The following is a 24,271-nucleotide window of genomic DNA, read 5'->3' as shown; positions in this document are numbered from 1 at the left end:
GGGGGCAGCTAGTGGCATGGGGAGAGGGCCATGGGCTGGGCTCTTGATTGCCGCTTTACTTTTGGGGCGCCCCAGTCTGAGACTTGCGTGATTGCCCTTGTGGGGGGCTCTGAAGTTGGTGAATGGATTCTCTTGTCAGTGCCTTACGTGTACCTGAGCAGCGGCCTGGTGCCTTATTTATATCTTGCCTGGTCGGTGCTGACGGGCCCTTCGACGCTTCTACAGTGGTATCCGGAGTGAGGGCATCCTGGCCTGCTGTTTCATTGTCCTGTTGCTGGTGGATACTTGGTGGCTGGCAGTGACGGAGCATGGGCAAGACTGAGCAAAAACAGTCCAGGCCTACCGTCTGGAACCCCTCCACATCCCATCATTGCCTGTCTGCTGAATTATCGGGATAGAGATACCATTCTTAGGCTGGCTCAGGAGGGACGACCTGTGGTAGATAAGAACTCCAAACTCGGCTTCTTCCCTGACTACACCCCTGGCGTGCAGGCTGCGCGGCGTGCCTTTTTTACCAGTCAAGCACACATTGAGCCAGACTAGTGGGAGGTTCTCGGTGTTATACCCCACCAAGCTAAAGGTGTAACATGATGGGAAAACACTGTTCTTTACTGACCCGAAGCAGGCGGCCAAATTCGCTAAAGTCTGTGCCTAAACGACTGGTCTCTTCAGGCCCCGAGGGTCCTATATCTGAGCATGCTGCTCTGAGTGATAACTGAAGTGCCATGATTGGGAGCTGGGGAAACCACATTGAGATTGCTGGGGTTCCACATGACATGCTCTTTTTTTGTTTATGGCTGCTCCACCGCTCTGGATTGTTGTTTGGCCCTTTTGCTCTTCTCCCTCACTCCTTATTGGATGGTGGGTTTGAAGGCCTGGCTTACGCCCGTGGGATGAGTCCTGGTTCTAGCATTCGTATTGTAAAAGAGTTTTTGGTTGCTATGGGGGGGGGAATTTTGCTCTGACCCGTTTGGGGGGGTCTCTGTGGGTGGGGGCAGGGGGATTCTGTATTCTGTGTTGCTTTTGCCCATTTTTTTCCTCCTTTTCCTTTCCTTCTTTGTTTGCTGTTGGCGGGCAGGCTGGGGCACTGTGGATGTGAGACTCTTTTGTCTGCTTATGCTCGGCATGAAATAGATATCTGCGTGCTGCTTCAGGAGACACATTTGGTCGCCTCTACGCGGGACAAGCTGAGGGCTGGCTGGGTCGGGTAGGTGCACTGCTCTGTTTTCTTGCATTATGCCCGTGGGGTGGCGATTTTGCTGAGTAAAGGATTGCAGTGGCGTACTCCTAAAGCTGTCGTTGAGCCTAACGGCCGCTATGTTGTGTTGAGCAGCACGTTGCTGGACCGTGCTTGCAGGCTTGTTTCTGTATATGTCGCTAACATGGACGATCCTGTGATTTTTCGTGAGCTGTGGCCCTTGGTGGAGTCAATGGGAAATGGTGCAGTGATTTGGGGTGGTGACTTTAACGCGATTTTAGATCCCGTGGCGGATCGAGAGAGCTTGGCTCGGGTGCAGCATGTTGCGGCTGCCAGGGCCCTGCAGTCGGTGATGGACAATGGAGCTTTAGTAGATCTGTGGAGGGTGAGGAATGGAACTGCTAGAGAGGGCACGTGTGTCAACTATGCACACAGTAGCTGGTCCCGGATTGACCACTGGTTGGGTACAAGAGATGTGGAGCTTTGGACTCGTTTGGTGGATCACCTGCCTCGCACTCTGTCAGATCATTTGCCGGTTCGGCTGGTGCTGGAGGTGCATACTTTTTTGTGGCGGCTGCCTCACGGGGCGCTACGAGACAGGGAGACAGGGTATTTCGGGAGGAGATTCGCGAGGCTGTACTTCACTTTTTTGGCTGATAATAGTGGGTCTGGGAGCTCCGCTGGTACCCTGTGGGAGGCATTAAAGGTGGCCATTCGCGGGGTGTGCCTCTCAAAGCAGCATTGTGTGTTGAAGTCGCTGTGTCGTGGGCTGACGGATCAGGAGGGGTGGATAGCGGATCTGGAGCGACCGCTGGTGGCGGATTGGTCCGGTGCGGTACTTGCGGAGCTGCGGAGAGCAGTGTCCTTGTATGAGGAGGCCTCTCTCTGGGAGATTTGTTTTTTAGGGCGGTATGCCAAGGCGCGGCGATACAGAGAGGGTGAGAGGGCAGGTCGTTCGCTGGCAAACATGCTGCCCAGACCATGGGCCAGCAACTACGTTACCAAGATTGACGGTCCTGGAAGTGAACGTGTGATCGGGACGCAGGACGTCATGCAAGCTTTCACCCAATTTTTTGTGAATTTGTATGCGCGCCGACAGGGTTGGATGCTACTGCAGCTCAGGCTTATTTCTCGGAGATCGCTCTCCTCTGGTTTTACGATGCCCATTGCGCTTATTTCGACTGCCCTTTTTCGGTAGAATAAGTCTTTGCGGCGATTCGCAGTTTGCCGAGTGACAAGTCACCGGGGCTGGACGGCTTGACCACTGCGTTCTATAAAGAGTACTCCGATATTCTTGCACCTTATCTCTTGGAGGTGTACGCGGAGTCAATGGAGACCGGGATCCTCCCTGCATCACTTCGTGAGGCCTTAATTCTCATGATACTTAAACCTGGTAAGGACCCATATAGTTGTGACTCGTATCGCCCGCTTTCTATGATCAATATAGATAACAAAATCTTGGCCAAAATGATTGCGCCACGGTTGCACCAGTTACTTCCGAGACTGGTGCTTCCAGATCAGTCTGGGTTTGTGCCGGGTAGGACCACATCCCACAATTTGCACACGTTTTTTGCGGTAGCGGGCTCCATGGGGGTCGAGGACGATGCGGCTGCAGTGTTCCTGGATGCTACTTAGGCCTTTGATTCTTTGGCGTGGGATTACATGTTTGCGTTGCTCACTAGAGTGGGACTGAGTGCTCGTTTTGTGAACGTGATCCGATTGTTATATACGTCTCCCACGGCCAGGCTACGCCTTAATGGGTCTATTTCGGACTCTTATCTGGTTGGCAGGGGGACCCGCCAGGGGTGCCCTTTGTCCCCGTAACTCTTACCTGTGGCGACGGAGCCTCTTGCAGCATGGCCGCGACAGCACCATAATGAGATGGGTCTGCCATTCAGGCAGCGGCCTATTTTGATATCCATGTATGCTGATGATATAGCGCTGTATGTTCGTGAGCAGCGTAACAATCTGGACGTTCTGTTAGATGAAATCGTGCATTTTGGTTCTTTTTCTGGGATTAAGATTAATTGGTCTAAGTCTGTGGTGCTGCCTTTGTCTGCTGGGGTTCCCCTCTTGGTATCCAACTGAATGGGTGGATGGCCCAGTTCGTTACCTGGGAAACTGGGTGAGCTGCAGTGCGGAGACTTTATGGCAGGCTAATTATGGTAAGGCAATATTGTGGTTAGAGGGGAGGGTTGGACGCATTGCCATTGCGAAAATGGTGATTTTGCCTAAATTCCTTTATCTGTTTGTTAACCTCCCTTTCCCACTTCCGGCAAGCTTTTTGCGACGTCTCAGTTCTGCTCTGATAAGATTGGTCTGGGCCGGCGGGCAGCCTCGTATTGCCTGGGAGAAGCTGACGGTCCCATTTGAACTCGGTGGTCTTGCTGCTCCGGATTTGGAGCTATACTACAATTGCGCTCAGGCACATTTTGCATATTATTGGCTGCATCCGGTTCGATATTTGCCGCATCTTGCACCTGAGTCTGATTCGGTGTGGCCGGATGACTTGGTCCGCGTTCTAGGTAATCCTTCCCGGCCTTGAGCGTGAGGCGTTGATACGGTGATGTGCACCGCTCGGGCCTGGATGCTTCTGCTGCGCTGCTCTGGGATGGGCTCTACCTTTGCTCCTTCGCTACCAGTTCTCGCGGTGGTGGATCTGGAGAGGTTCCGAGATGTGCGAATGAGTGATTTTCGCCGGGAATCTAGTTTAACTGAACTGGGTGATTGGTTTTTGAATGGTCGATTTATTTCTCCTGGAGATGCGCTAGATGACGGATGCGCTATAGCGTTGCAGCGGCTGTACGTGCTGCGTGTTTACGCAATGTTACGTGCTCGATTCTCCAGACTTACGGAACCTCCATTGGAGTGTCAGGCCTTAGAGGTGTTGTGCTGCGCTCAGTAAACCTATTACTAAATTGCATAATTGTGTGCAGGAGTGGTGGGGTGACCGTTCTGAGTCTGCTAGAATGTGCTGGGAGGCAGATGTGGGTGAGCCTATATCTGATCAGGAGTGGCGAAGATGCTGTGCGCATATGAGAGCTTTATCCCCCCAATTATAGACCACGCCTGATTCACTTCAAATTTTTGCATCACCTCTATTATACCCCTAGCGGTCTCTACTCGATGGGCCTGCGTGCAGATGCATGCTGTGAGCGGTGCCGTGCTCCCGAAGCTGGTTTTCTACATCTTGCGTGGGAGTGCGCAGAGGTACATGCTTTCTGGGTGGAGGTAATGAGAATGATTGAGGAGATGATTGGTTTGAAGCTGCCCTTCTCCCCCAGAGTAGCGCTACTTTGCTGTGTGGACGAGGTATGTTACCTTTCTTTAAAAATAAAATAACAAAATTTAAAAAAAGATTGTACAGCTCAGAACAGAAAAAGGAAGCATGGTTTGCCTGTGTATTTCTGAGCTATGTTGTCTGAAAACTCTACTCTGAGAAATATCACGTTTAATTAGTTCAATTTATGAACTGTAGGCACATTAAACAGTTGCACAGCTCTGTGTTGCTCCAGATAACCCAGTCATAATACGGCCCTGAAGTCACTACATTTCTTCTCTGAGGGAAATCTCTATTATGGTACTTCCTGAATTAAAAAAGGTTGCCCAGCCCCTTGAAGAATGTGTGGTTCTGCTGTAATACAGCTTCTCTGCAACTATTACATGTACCTGCAGCAGTTCCTTGTGTCCATTGTATTATAATTTAATTTATAACGTGTTTACTACCCCGATGAGAAATTGAAGCACTTTGTGGTGATATGGAAAGTCTCTGCAGAAATGGCAGTTTGGGATCATGACAAGCGTGTATACTGTGCCTTACTTTGTAATGCTCTATCGATCAACCTGAAAAAAAACAATAATATAAGGACAATGGAGTGTCATATTCGAATAGATCCTTTAACATTGCCATGGTAAACGTTAGGAAGACTTTTTAAAGCTGAGATGGCTTCATAAAACTTTAGGCATGTTTACCGATTTCTGTAGTAAACTTAAGTACTCCATAAGGCTGGGATAGTTTTTTACGAACACGCTGGTGGCAGATATCTATGAATGATTTGCATACTCAAATGGCCTTTCCAACAGCTCACTCTGTGGTGCAAATGAGATTAAAAGTGTGATCCAGCTGATTATTTACACTATGATCTACAGGGGAAAACAGATTGGGCCAAATCATATTGAAAGGACCATGACCTCCTGTGGCACAAATCTTCCATGAAGCACCATGTCTTAAAATGGCCAGTGGTTCATAGATCAAATCATTCAAACTCGCTCATTCAGAGTAAGAATAGGAACTTTTTTGAAAATTACTAACATGGATCTAGACTCAGGCATTGGATGGAAGCTGGTAGCTCATCTTGCCCTTCCACTAAGAAAAGGTGGTCAGTGGCTGACAACATATCCAGGGCTAGTAAGAAAGGCCAGGTAAAGTAAAAGCAAACTTTTGCACTTGCCACCATGAATACTCCAAGTAAAAGAAGGGGAGAAACTAGAGGCAGTCACAAACTTCATTTCATACCCAACAGCTTCACTCCCCCCTCCTTTCACATAACAAAAGTTATCGATCTGTTTTCTCCAACATGGGATGACAAGAGGGGACGAAATGGGTAAGTCAAAGGTTTTACTGATGTCAAAGCTGTCTTGGGGATTGGAGTAAAGAGTGGTATGTGGTACAATAGTTTTAGGCTGCCAAGAAAGCAACCCATGCAAGAAGAAGTAGGGGATACTATCGGGATATAATGTAAAGGTGAGTACTAGAGGTAGGAACATGCTGGAAGTTAAAATGTTTTTGCAGTGGCGTACATATGATGTGAATAGGGCTGGGCTTTAACAGAGGGACCATGCTGTTTGTGTGATTTGGTAAGGCAGGACAGTGAAAAGTAGTTCATATCTCGTAATTTAAAGTGAATGGGATCAGGGAGAGAGTGTTCTTTGTTAAGAGTATAAGACATTCTTGGCTTTTGGGGAATGCTATGTTCTGTGGTAAAGTCACAGGGTATAGGAAACCTGTGATGGAGATGTGGAGTTGATTGGACAGGAGGAGGAACAGAGCAGAAGTGCCTCTCGCACTGAGGTGGGACTAGCGATATAGTGGGTTAGCAACCATGTTCTTACAGGAAGGTAGAGGGCATGAGCAGTGTGGAGCAGTAAACATTACTTGGCCCTGGGAATAGATATATACCAATGTTAGCATATCTTAAACACGTCCTCTATATCATCGAGGAACACTTGAATGAATGCAGAACTCTGTAAGGGCTCTAGAAACGGGTCATTTAATCTATAACGAGACATACAGGACATTGCAGCACATTCTACAGTGGATCTTCATGCAAGCAAGCTCTATGGTAGTCATTACAAAAGCAATATCCTTAATCTCAATATGTGATTATGTATGCTACACCCACAGTAAAGATAGCAGCAAATGCACATTGCACTGCGGTGAAGGTGCAGACAATGAAGACCCATTGAGGTTCGTAAACGAATGTATCTCTGTAGCTGTACAGACTGTAATACCAAGGATACTTTGCAACTACATTACTGGAGTCATTTATCTCTCACTTACCCCAAAGTACCTAAACCTTTTTTTGCTGCAAGTTCTAGTAAGGTTTAGTAATCATGAGTTGCTGGTATACACATGTAAACTAATGTTAGCCATATGATGCACTTTCAAATTCTTTTAGCTCGCCATTTCCTTCTCTAATGCCAAGCCTAGGTGTAGCACTAATATATTTAACAAGCATCAACAAATCCCTAATCTGTTAGCCTAAATGTTTCATTGGCAGGCCTTGGATCACCCACAACTTTGTATTGCATGATAATATCCAGTATACTACTTGCTGCCCATTGCCATCCATACTTAATGCCTCACTTTACAGAAAACTTGGTTTTCTACTTTAATTACCATTGTGGGTATATTTTAGCTATTTGCTTATCTGAATATTAGCTTATAGTTACAATTATGTTATTACATAAAGGTTTGACATCTATTTATCAAAATAATAATTCCAGTAGTAGGTGCTGTCTTCTATATGCAATTTTAAGGTAAGCAGCTAGCTTTCACTATTCCTACTCCTTTATGATACTACTATTTTTCATGGTGCAGGGAAAAGAAGAAATATTAAAAGTAGATCCTCCAACGATACACAAGCAGAAACTTCACTTTGTAAGATCACCTTACTCATCAATATTGAAGCATTAAAATTAAACTTAATCCGTACATGCATTTTATTTAGATTTCTGAAAGCTAACTATTAATTGACTCAAGGATAAAAGAACAGAAAGCACCAAGAGGAGTAGACACATTATTATTTCACTTACCTTGGAACACCAAGGAGGAGGAGATAAAACTGATCAGCATTTGATAATTTTTCCTTTTCATCCTGATAGGCTTTCAGGTTCTCGATCTATTGAATACAGTCCAATAGGAAAGCAAAGTAAAAGTGTTAGGCTGAAGTACATGTTCACAGAAAGAGAATAAAGGATTCTGATCTTACCTCATGTTTTTCGGGAAGTAATTTCAGGAATTGCTTTAGGATCTCAACATCAAATTTTGACCGGTCCCCTTTCTGTATCATCTCAACGATTTCTTTATTGGGACTGGAGAATTAACAAAGGAAGCAAAGAGGTGAGTGACAGGATATATCACACTACAGCTTCCAAGTAGAAATGTTACCCACTATTCCCCTCACAATATAAGACTGATATTCCCTAAACAGCTGGTTGATCATACACGAAGTATTACGTTTGGCCTACAGCTTCCAAAAAGATTTGAACTGTCTAATGCAAGTCAATAACTTCGTATGTTGCCTCTTTGTATGTATGTATGAAGTATTGAGATAATCTGCACATCTGTGACGGATGAAAAGTTTCAGTGATATAACAATTAAGATTTGCCACTGTGGATCAAAATTCCACTATCAATGATTAACTTAATACCTTTAGTTTTTAGAGGTTAAACAATAAGTGTCCTGCTTGTGAGAAGTGCTGTTCCAATGATGTGCATATTTTGGATTTTGAACATGGTTTACATATTTACACTGTTATGGACCATTCCTCCCACATATTATGGAGTTGTGCTTTCCCCACTATATACAGTACATGATGTTGTATGATTGGTAACAAATATATGATTGTTCAATATTGCATACAGCATTGACCTTTTTACTGGTATACTTTAAATCTTAAAATATGCACTGCCGCCAATATTTCTCCCTGCTGGAACAATCACCACCTCCCCTCCGGGGTCTTCATTTCCATCTCAACTAATCACTCCCTTTGTGTATTATCGACCTGTAGCAAGTATTTATCCTTTTAAAGCTCCCCTGCATCTGTCCCCCACCTTCCTATATCACAGTCTCTCCTTGACAGACCTCTGTGACAACCTCATAGAAAACCCTTTTTAACGTACCTTTATATCTGTGGGCATTTCTCTAGCAGTCAGCCAGTCTTAACAAGACCCTTCCTTCAAGCCATTATCAATCCACAAACACTGCCTCTCTCAGCCATTCCTGCCCATTTTCAGCTATCCCCTCTCAACCAACATTTACGCTGGTGACAGCCTCTTCCCTATGCTCTTCCAAAGTTGCCTCGTCACCATTCACATCACCTTGCAGCCTCTAGCTCTCTCTACCGCTTAACCCTCCACACATCCTCCATAGCTGCCGCCATCTCTGGAAGCGTTCTTCCTTAACATATTGTAAATGCAACACTGCCTCTAAACTAGAAACTCTTATTCACACTAAAAACCACTTCCAGGAACCCACTGATTACGAAAACTCAACCACGAGCTAAAAATCACTAAACCTTCCACTGCCAGGGCATAATAGTCCCTATCCACCAGCATTTCTCTCCATCCTCTTTCCGGAGCAGAGTTTGGTTTTTCAGCTCCTTTCTCGCGCTTAATCTCTGCCAACCTCTCCAGCTGGCTTCTCTTCCAGGCCCTATCAAATGAACTCTTTAATATCATCCGTCTATGCAGGTCTACTTCCACTTAGTTAATTCTAGTGGAAAGAGAGGAACTTTTTTTGTCCTGCGTCACATTTCTTTTTTTCTCCTTTTCTTATCCACCCTCACAACAATAACTGCAGCAACTTAGGGTAATTCTTTTGCAGTAGTGTTGCAACTGGCATATCACTCATTGTATTGTGCACTGTAACACAATAATTCTTGCTTCCAGGCCACGGCAAATGGAGACTTTGGAAGTACTTATTTTATTTTTCGTTCGTAATATAACCTGTTTCGTAGGGTACAACCACATTTATGCTTTAGTCAAAGAAAACACAAATTAAATGCATCTAAAAAGGCAGTTCGAAGAGGACAGATCTTACCATTTAAATTGCTTGAGAAAAATATTCAGGTTGAGACTTCTTTTAGAGTCTAAGAATGTTATCTGTTGACGGAAAACAAACACAATTTCACGTTGGTTTTTAAAAAGTATATTTTTTGCAAGACAGAATTGGGTGAAACCCCGGTACCTCCTTGGGCGGCTTCTTTACAGGAGCGGCCTCCTTTTCCTTCGGTGTTATTTGTGCCACACAGAAGAGTTCCTCGATGCTCGTATAATTCGGCTCTATGGACTCGTTAGATGTGTTGACGGATGCCCACATGGAGTGACTGTCTGAAAGGGACAATCATGGGAAATGGTCAGTGAATTTGGTAGCTTTCCAAAATGCCTGCAAATGCTGGACAAACAAAAACTTCAAAAAGCCAAGTAGGTCAGAGAATGCTTTACCTTCTTCCATGTAACCGCTGAATGTTGCGAGAAAACATTAACATTCTTTGCAGTGCCCAATGTTTCAAGCGTTGGCTTCAGCCAATCTGTCCGCTGAACTGCATATTTTGTAGCTAAGAGTTTTCAGTCTTGCAGACTAGCACATAATCAATGCATGTGAGGCAAACCTTAATTTAGAAGTGTATCACTTACAGGATCAGACTGGGACAGAAAATAGGGTCGAGCTCAAAATAAAAGGGTTCCCCATTAGATAGCTAAAAAGTGGTCAATTGTTGCAAATTGGAAGAGTTTTGAACTTGCAAAGACAATCTGTATAAGTGTTTTGCAAGGTATGGGAGACTGCGTGCGTTTGAGCTTGCTAGAAGCAATGTTTGTTTTAATATTAAGGAAATCAACAGTAAAAACTGCCCCAACAGACCATAATACAGGCCCAAAAAATGCCCACACACTGACCTGTCAGACCAGCCCATAAGGCACTGCCTGATTGCCCTACAGACCAGTCCGACTCTGATCACTTCCTGTTATAAGGATAAAAGCTGTTTATACTTAATGATAAAACAACACCCAAGGTACATCTCTGAAATGGACAAACACTTTGATCTTATGATAAATACTTATTTTCTTGCACAGTTCATAAGAGGTTAAAAGGGGAATCAGACAACATGGGAAGGTGTGGTTAGACATTTACCCTGTACTAGGGCGAGAGTTGAACTAAAACAAAATAAAATGCTATGTTAACATGACGAGGGTGGCCTCGTCATGTTAACATAGCAAAAGTTAGTATATTCGATCGGCACTGCCTCTCTGCAGCACTGAACATATTAATTTGTAACTGATCAAAGTCAACCTCTCTCTCTCTCTGTCCTTTCTCATCAACTGAAACAAACAACTTTCTAGTTGGAAGCTTTCATATTTTTTCTGGAGGCTCACAACTGACTGTACTGCGCCAAATATTTACAATATTCATCTTGCTCAAGGTTGTGACCTTCACAGCGCTGGCTATACCTGGTTATACTGATAATACCAGTTACATATCAACACTCTTTTAATCAACAAAATTGCTGTCAGATCATGATCGGCCTATCCCAAGCCTAGGGACGGAGGCATAGGAATTACTTGGGGCTAAATGCCTCTACGCTGGGGTCCTGCTCATTAGAACCACAAGTTCCATAGCTGTACCCTTTGACTGCCTCCAGTCCCCACGGGTGGGTGCATACTGGCTTCACCTTTATGCACAGTTTGGAACATGGAAATTTTGTTTTTGGGCAGTCTGTCATTCATGTCCTTTTCAGAGCGAAAAGAACAAAACAACATTTTTCATTCTCAAATCTCTTCCTAAGATCCATGCACTTTTTCTTGGTGCTATATTGGATCACTCAAACCCTCACAGTTGTCCTGAAAACAATGACTATTACAAAAGAATCTTGACGACTCTCGCTGCCACAACCTAGGCAAGCTCCAAAGGACAGTTAAAGGGCAAGACAAATTCTACTGTCACATGCTAACTACTGGTTAAGTCAGGGGTCTCCAACCTTTTCTCTAAGAGCTACTTATGTGTAATGAAAACCATCCTGAGCTATTAATATTAAAAATGTTCTAACAGTGACCACAATGGACAAGTTTACATTATTGGCCAATATATATAGGATTACCAGAAATGGTCACCTCAATGCATCAGCACAGTTACCAACAGTAATGTTAAAAAAGGTGATAATATCAGTAATCAACCTCCCCTAAGCGCCATAATTTATCACTCAACTGTCAGATATAAATATATTTTAAAAATTCAGCCATTTCCCCCACACAACAGCTTATGATTTCTGAAAATATATACACTTTCGCCTTCACTACACACTGTTCAATGTATACACATTCAACGAAAATTAAACCAACCAAAAGCTTCTACTTGAGTAGGATAAGCTGCACACAGGAGCGCTACTTACAGGTAGCTGGCGATCTACTTGTTTTGAGAAGGCAGGGCTATGTAAAGGGTTGAGTCGAGTACCCATAAAGCACTAAAAAGCTGTGTCTCAGCCTCTCAAATATTTCAGTGTGCACCAAATTATGAGACATTGATGGCCGGCTGCCAAGAAAAGCATAATAATCTGTTTGACCTAATATAAACATTTTGACTGAAGAATATTGGACTAACAAGCCTCTTAACCTTAGAATGTATGGGATGTCAGAATGTGGCTTTGATTTTTTGGGGCCTCCCTTGTTAGAAATGTCAGAGCTCTGGCTCTCAACACTTTTGCCACTTCTGGGTTCCCCTTAAGATTTCCCACTCTGTCCTTTTCTAAGAGAATCATAGCAATCAAGGCTTTTGTTCATTTTAGCACTGATTTGGTAAGTCGAATTTTATTGGTCTACCCAAGAGGAGTATAACAAAGTTCATGGTATACTGTGCTAGTGCTGTGAGAATCCTCCTCCATTTAAATTTAAAGTGAACTAGCTTCCTATGAGCAAATGCATTACGTTTAAAGGTGCAAGAGCTACTCTGACTTTCAGGGTATCATCTTACTTTTTATGCATGAAATGTATTAAATATGTTTATCTGGAGTGTCAGGAATAAGGCTGTGAGCGGTCCAGGTCCCGCCCGAAACTCCACTGCACGTATTTGCGGCACTTCATGCGCACTACTTGTCATCCCCTCTTGTTCTAGAAGTGGTTATCAGTGTCGCCTGCCCTGTGGTAAAGCTCATGTAGCTGCAGGGTCAGGACATTGGTGGACAAGATGCACTTATCAGTGCTATTCTATGAATGGACTACAATTCCCAGGTTTTTAGAGGCAGCCGCCATCTTGGGGTGTGGCAGGCCTATAAAGCCCAGCCACACCCAAGCACATTGCTCTCTATTTTGAAGACTTCGATGCAGTCAGACCTCGTGTGGCTTCCTCTTAAGAAGAGCAGATTACCTGCATGGCAGATTGACAGCAAATCGGAGTATCCTTGTTTCCATGGTGAATTCAGATACAAGTAGGTCGTACTCATAGCGGTAAGGTCTTGATGAGCCCAATCTTGAAGGGAGTCGTTACTTCCAAAAGTAAAGCGCCCCTTAGCACAACGAGCAAAGCGTTTTCAGTAAAGCGCTCCTGGCACGACCATAAAAGCGCTTCAGGCCAAAAGAGTAAAGCGGCCTTGGCACGTCGATCATAGCGCTTCGGACCACATGAGTAAAGCGCCCCTTTAGCACAATGAGCAAAGCGCTTCAGGACACACGTGTAAAGCGCCCTTGGTATAACAATCAAAAGTGTTTCAGGCCACATGAGTAAAGCGACCTTGGCACGACGGTCAAAGCAATTCATGCCACATAAGTAAAGCGCCCCCTTAGCACAACGAGCAAAGCGCTTCAGGTCACAAGAGTAAAGCACCCTTGGCACGCCAATCAAAGCGTTTCAGGCCACATGAGTAAAGCGGTCTTGGCACGAGGATCAAAACGCTTCAGGCCACATAAGTAAAGCGCCCCTTAGCACAACGAGCGTAGCGCTTCAGGCAAAGCAAGTAAAAGTGCTCTCTGGCATAATGAATAAAGCGCTTCGTGTATGATGATCAAAGCGCTTCATGAACAACAAACAAGGCGCTTCTGCCCAACGAACAAAGCGCTTCAAGTTCAATGAGTAAAACTTTCAGGCCTTAGTAGTAAAGGTGAAAGCGTTGGGGAGATAAGCAAATTATAGTTTCATTGTTTTTTGGGAAACATAATATGTGAGATGCATATTTAAGTCCCATGTCTTCAAGTTATATACATTGAAAACTACTTGATTCTTTCTTGTGCTAAGAATCACTTTTTATTAGGTTGCCCATTGAATGTAAAAAGACAAATTCTGGACCTCTTCTTAATACACCACGTGCTAGAAAGTACCCGTACTGTTCCTTATAAATATTTGTAATGTAATGTTTTTGCTTAAAATATTTACCTGAAGCCTATGATCACCACATTTAGGCAGGTGTATTTTCTCTATTTCTTCATCTTTTAAATGTATTTAACATATGCTTTCAATAAAAATAAAACAATTTGGAATGCTCATTTGGTTTCACTAAACATAAGTCTGTTTGCAATACAGCAAGACTCGTCTGTGACGGTGTTCCTATTCTGGCCGAAGGACTTTGAGGAGCTCAGCTGTTCCTTTCTCGTAAAAGAGGCAGTCTAAGATTTCTTAGAAGTCCAGCTATGAGGCATCTGCATCTACTCAAAGTCTCTGGCACAGTATCCAAGAGACTCACCCTCCACTTTGTACCGCAATTTTGACAAGCAATTTTACCTTCAGTGTTGGACTCCATGGGTTAGAAGACTTGGCATGAAATGGCAATGGCTCTCAACTTACCACATGGAGTCACACACACATTTGCGAAGAGCTGGAACATTGTTCACTGTGATACTGCTGCTAGAAGTTTTGTCTGCTATCATTTAGTCTATTGAGATATTCAGATTTTGCATTACCCACCTTCATTTCCAAGTGGTGTATGGAGTCTTAAAGTGAACTTTCAGTATTCATCGATCTGAATTTTAACATTCACTTTATTTTTTAACAGTGGGTATTAAAAGGCGAGACAGAAAACAGACTGATGGTATCCAAGGAGAGAGTGACCATCATCTCTTGCTGAGGAGCCTTCCACCTACTTAATTAGAGGAGGAATATTTTATCATACAAGCAGATGGAATTGTCTGGGCCATCACTGTACTTTGTATATGACTTTAGAAAACTGGATAACTGCTTTGGCATGTGTTCATTGACTGTGTTTCACCCCATTGGACAATTACGTTTTTTCTTGGTGTACCACAGCAAATTGAGCAAGGATGACAAAGAATGAGTCAATCCCCCATTCTATGGAATGATCATGGCTTACTTGAGATGTACTTTGACAGGGCTTCCTTAAATTTCATTATGTACCTCGATTTGATCAAAGGATAGAAAAATCATCTCCGTAGGGAAGAACACTATTTCCAAAATAGGCATGAGCCAAATCCGGGTTTTCCAGCTGATTTTGGGACAGCCTCCAATCAATAGTGTCAAACTTTCTTGATGATTTTGAGGGTCCAAATAGGTGTGCAAATCTATTTTTGACACCCACTGGGCTCTGCAGCATTACCAAAAAGGCTGCAGGTGCTTGTGTGGCCCCTTCTGTAATATAGATGATGATGGTACACGTGACACCAGTGCAAGCTCAAGGCGGCTTTCTCTCGATTACATGTGGCCATGGCTCAATGCGCATGCAAATCATTTTGCCTCTGCACCCATGCCATATCATAGATGTGGGCCCAGAGGCAAAGAGATTGCCGGAAGATGCACTGATTGTGTGCCACATAGAGATGCTTATTGAAGGGGGAACCTCTGGACATTCTCCAGCAAGTGGGTGCATTCACTAGTTGTAACCACATACTGGGCCATCTCTGCTACAACTACCTCCTTTCAGTTATAGGCCAGGTTGCCACCACAGTGAAAGCAGGACCTGCAATTTCAACCAGTTGGTGTGCATTTCTCTAATCCATACCCCCCAGGACAGGTGAGAGTCGGCAGCTGTACTCAGTACCTCAAAGTAACAGAGTGCATATTTCTGGCTTGTGCCTCGTGCACCCATTGAAAGGTGGCACAGCCGAGGACGATGAGCCCTATCTGAAATATGGGCCCTGGTATTCAAGCAGACATAGTTGAAAATAAAACATGAAAACAACTTTGCCTCTGCAAAGACCAGCAATAGAAGCTACCAGCATTCAATTGATTCAGAACTTTGTGAGTAGACCACAATTTACTGATGTCTTACTCAACTGTATAAATTAGTCCTAAAAATCGTTCAAGGGGGAATCTTTCTCTATGTCCCCATCAGAATCAGTAGCAAGAGGGACCATACAAAAATGTTTACAATATTCAGAGCAGACATTCTAAAACTGGGTTGACCAAAAGTTATGGCCGGTCTGGTCGTAATGACACGGTGAGCAAAACAAATATGAAATGGCATATAGCACAGTGTTGTTAGCAGAGCTTGAGATTAATTCAAGCTTTGCACAGCCTGTTTCAGGCACGTCTGGTCGATTTTGAATTGATCAATTTAACATTCAAACAATTTTTCGGGAAGAGTTTTTATAGTATTGTTTTTTTTTTTTTATTCACTTCCAGAGGAATATCCTGTGCTTGGTCTGCTACAGCAACATTGTGCCATTAGCACTTGAGATGTTCTTTTTGAGGTTTGCTGTTTGTCTGGTTGGACATACAGTCCAGGAACCATAGCTTCCTATATATATTCACCTTCTAAAGAGCCCAACTGAAAATCGACTTTTTTTCAAACATTGTTTGAACTACATCTTCACTTTTTTTAACTGTATGCAGTTGTCAGTCAGTCATCGGGAAAGAATAGTTCCTTCTTATCCAGTAGGAACACAGAGGATTTTATTGGGTAATTTGGTATTTGAAAGAGTCCAATATGTCAGGTTGCAATTTATTCACAACTACAAAAGCAGAAACACAAATTGGGCTGATGCATTCACATATTTGATGACCCAAAATATTTCTGAATTTTCAGAGCAACACTTAGGACAGACCTCTGATAATTAAACTAGATAGGGCACACGCATGAACAATATTTACAATCACATTATGCATGTATAAACAGATAATGGAGATAGAGATAACTCAAAAGATCATAATATGTAAATTGAAATGAGTTTGCCAAAGTATGACTAGTTTATTTGACCTCATTTACATTTAGTGATAAGATTGTGGCAGATCAAATGCAGTACCGTGAACCTGGGTTAGTCTGCAATACATAATCATTATGGTATTACACACTAAGCAATGTAATAAAACTGGTCATATCAGTTTTCACAGGTTTACTAACAAACCTAATATTTATAACAGAGACATGCTTGCCCTAGTTCTATATACAGAAAAATACAAATACATACCCCTTACTGCACTTGGAGGAAGTTTTTGCCAGTTCAACTTCTTCATTTTTAATGTTGGTCTGCTGGCACTGCTAAAGTAGGCATTCCTAGCAGATCCTAAAGAGTAACCCACATGTGCAACCACAATTTCATCCTTGTTTAAGCCAGGAAGTGGAGGTGCACCAGGGCATCTTCCCATGCCAGGCAAAGGTGGTGGTGGTGGTATGCCAGTCAGTGGTGGGGACTGCATTCCAGGTAAAGGCGGAGCTGGAGGAGCCCCACCAAACATGCCTGGCAGTGGTGGAGGTGGTGGTGGCCCCCCACACATGCCAGGAAGTGGAGGAGCTGGTGGAACCCCACCAAACATTCCAGGCAGTGGCGGAGCTGGTGGAGCCCCACCAAACATTCCAGGCAGTGGCGGAGCTGGTGGAGCCCCACCAAACATTCCAGGCAGCGGAGGAGCTGGTGGTGGTCCACCTGCCATGCCGGGTAGTGGAGGCGCTGGAGGAGGTCCACTTGCCATGCCGGGCAGTGGAGGGGCTGGAGGAGGAGAAGGATGTTTAATTTCATGTGAAGGTGGCAGAAACTCTTCTTGTTCTGATGGCACTGAAGACACCGGTTTCAGCATAGTTGTGCTATTCTCGGAACATTGCAGCTGAGGCTGTGATATTAGTTTTTTTTCCTCCATAGACTCTTCAACTGACTTTTCAGTTTGAATACTTTTATGACATTTTTTAAATGGTTCACTGCTCCCCGAATTTTTATTATTTTGAAGTTTCTTCAAAACTGCAATTCGCTCAATAATTTTTTCCAGGGTGTTTTCTTGCTCTGTAAGAGAAGTAACATGAAAGGTGTTAGTGTTATGCATGTGTGTGTGTACAAGTGAAAACAGAACACCATAAAGCATAATACACATTAGTTAAGACACTTTAACAAATATTATATGTTATTCTAAAAAGGTTATCAACAAGGAAGAATTTTCAAAGTGAACACACATGTAATCCAGGTCTGCTTAGTAACAATACTTCATGGAGTCTAAAGGGTGACCATGTGATCTGAATAAGATCTAACCATCTCAGTAGCATCTATAATAACCATTTATAAAGATGATCAATTTGCAGTCATTGAAGCTGATTTCAGTTTGTCTGTACACAGTTAGGTTGCATTACACAGTGAGTTCTTGAAAATAGATAACATTAATCTCAAAATTGGCAGTGGGTTTTTAATTGTGAATTTAATGCTAATAGGAATGTTATGTTAGTGGCAGTTAGGTAAAAAGTTTAGAAGTCCCTCAAGACCTGTTCAAGGGTGTGTGTAAAAAGAAAATACTTGAAAAATACAAAGCTTGTAAACAGTGTAGGAATACAAATTTGCACCTCTCCCTGCAAGTGCATTTTGTGTTCCTCCCTTTGCCACCCACACCCAGCTACACACGAGGGAACATCTAATGTTTGTACAGGAGAATCTGCTAACATTGCCTGGTTGTGGCATCAGACACTTTAACCTTAGACCCAACTCTGGCTGGTTATGAAGAGCCACCTGCACATTTCTAACTCAATGTTTGCTGAAGCAGTTTATGGCTTGGATTGCTTAGACAGACAGTCCAACTATCCTTTTATTTTTCAGCATAGTGGCACAATGGTAAACTGCATTGCAAGTAGTATTTGAGACCTGAATGCATCATATTTTACACCACCATTTGATGAATGGAACATGTCACTTAGCATAAGGGCATATCTACAGCTCATAGGAACTTCTATACACAGATTTTGTTGCTTTCCTGCTGCTACATCTGCTCATCTTGAAATTATGCCTTTTCTTAAGAACTGTATCATCAACCATTATCATACAACTGTAACACAGTGTTAGAAAATCTAAATGCTCCCTTGATGTGTGAATATCTCTGATCATAATGAAGAATTTCCTCAAACTATGTAACCTGGTACACCCTTTACGTGTTCAGCCACCAGCACCTGCAAGCACAATAGAAGTCACTTTGCAATAATTAGTATCAATGTTAATACTTTATCTTAATTACAGAGGGGGTCCTCCTTATCCTTGCGCAGATCAACCAAAAAGGTCATTAAGTCTCCTGGAAAAATTGAGATTGAGAAAAATATATTTTTAACTGAATCATAACCCATTCTATTGAAGAATCACCATCAAAACTCAGTGAAATCCTAGTGAAGTCCCCGACGCATGACAAGGGTCTCAAAGTATCGACACAAAGAGGGGAACTTCCTACTGAATAGTGAATAACTTCTTGGAGTGGAGAACAAAATGGCTACCCTCAATTGTGGTTGATTAAATCTAAAGTAGTGCAATTGAGTTCTGCCCATTCACTACAGCAGACTTCTTCTCCTTTTTGTATTACCCGGTCTTAGACTTTTAATTGTGGGCTAGTCTTAATACATGTGCCTAATCCATGGTAATCGTACGACAAATGGACTATGAGTGTTTACCGTCAGTGTCCACCTTTTAAGATAAGGCCACTGCTACGCAGTCAGGGTAAATCGCATGCAGCTTGTTACACATTAACATGTGTGCACACGTGCGTACCTGTGTATGGGCTGCACGTGTGAGACCACTGTCATGTGCAGCTAAGTAACTGCGCACAGGTAATCTGGTGTAGGGAGGATTAGATAGTGACCTGGGGTTGGTTATATAATGTTAGTGTCCACTAATAGGGAAAGTGATTTACTGTTTTGTCTGTAGTGACACGCCATCATACACATAGGAAGAAAACTGCCTTAAATGCAATTTTACTTCCCTTTGGCCTACAGAGACAGTGACATATCAAAATGGGTTGTAACCTGTACAAGAAAATCAAATCTGCAAGCTCCACAAAGAGATCTGTACAACGAATTGGTCATCGAGAACTGTCATATTTCTATGGCTCAACTTGGGATCAAAGCCCAGGCATTTGTCATCCTGCCGTGCCAGGTTAATTACATTTCACTCTCACCGAAGAAACATAAACTCCCTGCACAAAGGGAGCAATTAACAGTACTTCACTCAGCTTTCATCTGAGAGGTGAAGCGCTTTCCACTGAGGAGGAATGGGTGGGGTTGACTCAATCCGCCATGACACTGTAGCAGAGATGGGCCTGCCCAAGACCACTGAACAAAGGAGGGAGTCCAGACCTTTGAAGCTAATATAGGATGGGGCTTCCCTTTGGTGATTTAGTGACAAATGCCCTATCAGTGAGTGTGTAAAGGGCAGAGCTGAGGCCCCTCAGGGGAGAAGTGAGTAGCGACTCCTGGATGACCCCTTTATGAACTGTCCCAGCATGCTATGCAGAAGGGTTGGGACATCGTAGAGAGGTGAAGTGGCACCCTAGATGTTCCACTCCCCTTTAAAAACTCTTGCACAAGAGGGGAATACTCTGCTGCTTGATGTTTTTCTGCACTTCGCTGCTGGACCCCAGGGGCCACAATGAACAAATGAAGGAGGAACCCCATGATAATCAGAAAGGTCTAGGAACTCTGTCCAACGGACACCAGGACCAGTGGGTCTCCCAAAGTGCCAGTGAGGATCTCTGCCCCAGGGCATGGAAAGAGAAGCTGCCCACTCCTTTGGCCGCACACGAAGGGGTGGGCCAATGGAAGCTGGCTGGGCAGTGAGGGGTGGCCTCCCTCAACTGTTGCTAACAATTGGGAGGCATGGGGTGCCTGGATGGAACGGGCACCTCCAAATGAAAAGAACAAAAGGAGGAAAAGCAGAATGGCATGAGGCCATGTGACAAAACAAAAGGCTGCGGCTCACCCTGGCTCAGCAGGAGAGCCACTCATAATATTCACATCTCTGGCTGGAGCGCCCAATAATGCCCTGCAGGCTTTTCACTGGCATCATTTTCCCTACTCATGGTGGCCCCAGGATACAGGGGGACCACTAATGTGCTAAAGGAACCGTGGGGCAGCTACCCCCTAAAGATTTTTCTTTACAAAGGACTGACCATGTGTTGGTGGGGTCATTAAAACCTGGTCCCCTCTGGAATGGTCATTAATGTTTTAAATCACTCCCAAGGACTGGAGCTTCTGTTCTACAGTTGGGAGTGCAACACTCTCTATGATTGCAGATATTGGGATCTAAAGTTGTCTAAAGAAGGTACATGTTATGTTGTACAGCACCCTTTAGAGGCTACGTCTATGTGATCAAAATGTGATGCTGTTTTTAAGATTTAAGATGTCAAGGGAGGCCTCTGAGGCACACTTTTGAAGCATTTCCAAGACAACCCTTTCATTTTCATGGTTGGAATGTTTATAAAAAGATACATTTTTTGCTTGTTTCAAATGCTTTTTTGATATAATAATGTTGACAGGGAACACTGATCAAAGTGAGTATGCTTTATTCACATTAATAACTACAATTACACATTATCATTATTGATGATTGTATTTACTTACAAAATGACAGTATTTTTAACATGTGGTTTGTTGATCTTGAACCTTTGACCAAGTCAATTTACTTAACTTATATGTTTGCATGACACCTTTAGGCGGGCAAAGGTGATTGTGTGTAGCCATCTATGGTATTTCCCATCTCCTTAAGTATATATTTGTAAGTTAATGTGTAATATTTAGTAGTGTGCTTCTGATATATGTATTTTTCCCTTTTCTAAAGAAAAAACACTAACTGGACAATCATTGATTGAGTGTTATTATTGCTTGTCAGTGAATGCTGGTTACTAGACCACAATACCTTACCTAAGTTGGACTTGGACTGCTTGTCTTCGCTACCCTGAGAGAGTCAAGTGCTACAATGGGGTGGTTGATCCAAGTAAGGAGAAATGCAGACCTATTACTTGTGCAGGACATAAAACTTATAACCCTAATAACCTTTTGGTCAGAGCCTGTTGCTCCCTCCTGAGTGGCCACTGCAGCTGCTGCGGTCTCCCCTCAGAGCATGCCGGCTCTGTGTTCGAGGGCCACCTCCACCCACAGGCACCCGTCTGTGCCTAATCCCTGGTGGCCTAGAGGGCATCTGCGTCTGTCAGATCTGTCTACCTTTTATTTCTTTCATTCTTTTTTCTGGTCTTTGCCTTTTTTTCTCTCCTTTCACCCTTTTTCTGCTCCTGTGATTTCCCCGCTCCCTGACGCTGCTGCCCTCATGACCCTACCCTTATAGCACTTCCCACCCTCTCGCCACCCAGCTGACCAATCCCCTCCTCCTCCATCCCTCCCCTTCTTAAGGGTGGCTGCTGTGCATTGAGGGGCGACTTCACTGACTTTTTGGCCAGCGTCTGTTGCTCCCTCTAGTGTGGCTGCTGCTGTCTCCTCACACAACCTGCTGGCTCTGGGTTCAAGGCCCACCTCCACAAGCAGGGACATGCCTGAACCTCATCCCTGGTAGCCTAGTGGCCATCTGCATCTTACAGGTCTATCTGCCTTTTATCTCTTTCATTCTTTTTCTGTACTTTGCATTTTCTCTCTATTTTTCTCTCCTTTAACCCTTTTTCTGCTCCAGTGCTTTCCCCACTCCCTGCTGGTTCTGCCCCTGCAGCCCCACTCCCACCCTCGTAGTGCTTCCCTTACACCTCCGAGTTGACCAATCCCCCTCCCTCCCCTTCTTAAGGGGTGGCCTCTGCGCAGTGAGGGGTGACTTCACTGACCCTTGGTCCAGCATTCTTTGCACCCTCCTGTGTGGTCACTGTTGCTGCTGTCTTCTCACAGAGCATGCCGGCTCTGTGTTCGAGGCCCACCTCCACCCTCAGACACCCACCTGCATCTCATCCCTGGTGGTCTAGTGGCCAACTGCGTCTGTCAGGTCTGTCTGCCTTTTATCTCTTTCATTCTTTTTTCTGTACTTTGCCTTTTTTCTCTCCCTTCACCCTTTTTCTGCTCCTAGGCTTTCCCCACTCCCTGCTGCTGCTGCCCCCGAAGCCCCACCCTCTGCCCTCATAGTGCTTCCCTCCCACCTCCCAGTGGACCAATCCCCCCCTATCCCTCCTATTCTTAAGTGTGGTCGCTGTGTGGCACCGCCGAAGGTGTGCCAAAGGCAAGCCCATCTGCACCTGCCAACGCCTGGACCGTGCCCAGTGCCACAGACCCTGGATCTTGCACCACCCACTGATACAACACCAGGATCCTCCACCCTCTGAGCCCTGGATGCCGGAGCACCTATCACCCTGCTTTCCCCCAGGACACTCACTGACCTTTCTTGTGCCGTCACTGCCACCTCACCTTCTCCACACGCCAAATGCCAGACCTCACAGCACCAGAGCCACTTCCTGACTAGCTCAAATGCATCCTCCTTAATGTCCGCTTCCTGCACAAACATGCCGTTGAGATTTGGGCCCGGCTAGACACCACCCGTCCAGACATCGCTTTCTTCACGGAGACATGGACTAAAAAAACATCCGGACATCGCCATCCCCAGAGATTACAAGCTGCTATGCATGGACAGTCAATCCAGACCAGTAGACTGCATAGCCATTGCCCACAAGTCCACCCTCCGACTGACGATAAACACAGGAATGCACCCCCATCATGGAGCACCTTCACTTCCAAGTGCACACCACCCCTAAGACTGCCACCCCGGTACCGTCATCTACAGATCACCCGGCCATGCCCAGTGGCCATCAGCGCCATTGTTGACTTCATAGCCCCCCATGCACTCGGCTCCAGCAACTACATTCTCCTCAACGACCTCAACTTCCATTTTAATGATCTCAGCGACCACAACACCGCAACACTACTCGAGAACCTTGACACTATCTGGCTCAAGAAACTGGTCGCTTCACCAATCCACACCTCCGGACACACTTGACCCCATTTTCTCCGCAAGCAACAACATCGATTCGACCCCGCTGCATTGGAACGACCACCACTGCATCCACTTTTTCATCTCCACGCCCACTGCGCACACTCACTCAATGCACCACGCCTAGAGAAAATGGAACCAGATCTCAGAGGAGCAACTCATCAACATCCTCTGCCACTCATAACCCCCGACACAACAGATGCAAACACCTCAGCTCACAACCTCCACAAATGGGTCACTGACTGCACCGACACCCTAGCCCCTCTCCGGACAACCACAGGGAAACACTCCTCCAAGAAAGACAATTGGTTCACCCCCACACTCCAGGAATCAAAGCATTCATACAGGAGGTTGGTAAAGAAGTGGAGAAACAGCAAATCCCCGCAAGACCTTACAACCTTCAAATCATCCACAAGATCTCATCACAGCCTCATCAGGACCACCAGGAAATCAGCCCTGCAGGACTGCATCAGCTCCACCACACACAACACTAAAGAACTCTTCAACATCTTCAAAGAATTCACCAAACCACAAGCAGAGACCACCAAGATCCCTCCATCTCAGGATCTCTGCGATAGAATGGCCACCTTTTTCCACCGGAAGATCAAATACATTTTTGGCAGTTTTGGAACTCAAGACTCTCCGAGTCCGTAAACACTCCTGGGTCAGGATCTGCTGAACCCCCAACAACTCCTGCATGCCTG

At 44.6% G+C, this 24,271-nt stretch overlaps 1 protein-coding gene across 3 annotated transcripts in view; it reads right to left on the bottom strand.

Moving 5' to 3' along the window:
• INF2 (inverted formin 2) overlaps window positions 1-24,271 on the bottom strand; it is a 303,640-nt gene that overhangs the window by 92,116 nt on the left and 187,253 nt on the right. For all 3 annotated transcript variants that reach the window (XM_069207311.1, XM_069207313.1, XM_069207312.1), the window contains exons 8-12: window positions 16,827-17,633; window positions 9,670-9,812; window positions 9,523-9,584; window positions 7,690-7,792; window positions 7,514-7,599 (exon numbers count right to left, since the gene is read on the bottom strand). In XM_069207311.1, the coding sequence (XP_069063412.1) occupies window positions 7,514-7,599; window positions 7,690-7,792; window positions 9,523-9,584; window positions 9,670-9,812; window positions 16,827-17,633 (1,201 nt within the window). The remainder of the gene's footprint in view (window positions 1-7,513; window positions 7,600-7,689; window positions 7,793-9,522; window positions 9,585-9,669; window positions 9,813-16,826; window positions 17,634-24,271) is intronic.

Source organism: Pleurodeles waltl, chromosome 9, assembly GCF_031143425.1.
Source record: "Pleurodeles waltl isolate 20211129_DDA chromosome 9, aPleWal1.hap1.20221129, whole genome shotgun sequence".
Lineage (NCBI taxonomy): Eukaryota > Metazoa > Chordata > Amphibia > Caudata > Salamandridae > Pleurodeles > Pleurodeles waltl.
This window is presented reverse-complemented; position numbering and strand designations above follow the sequence as displayed.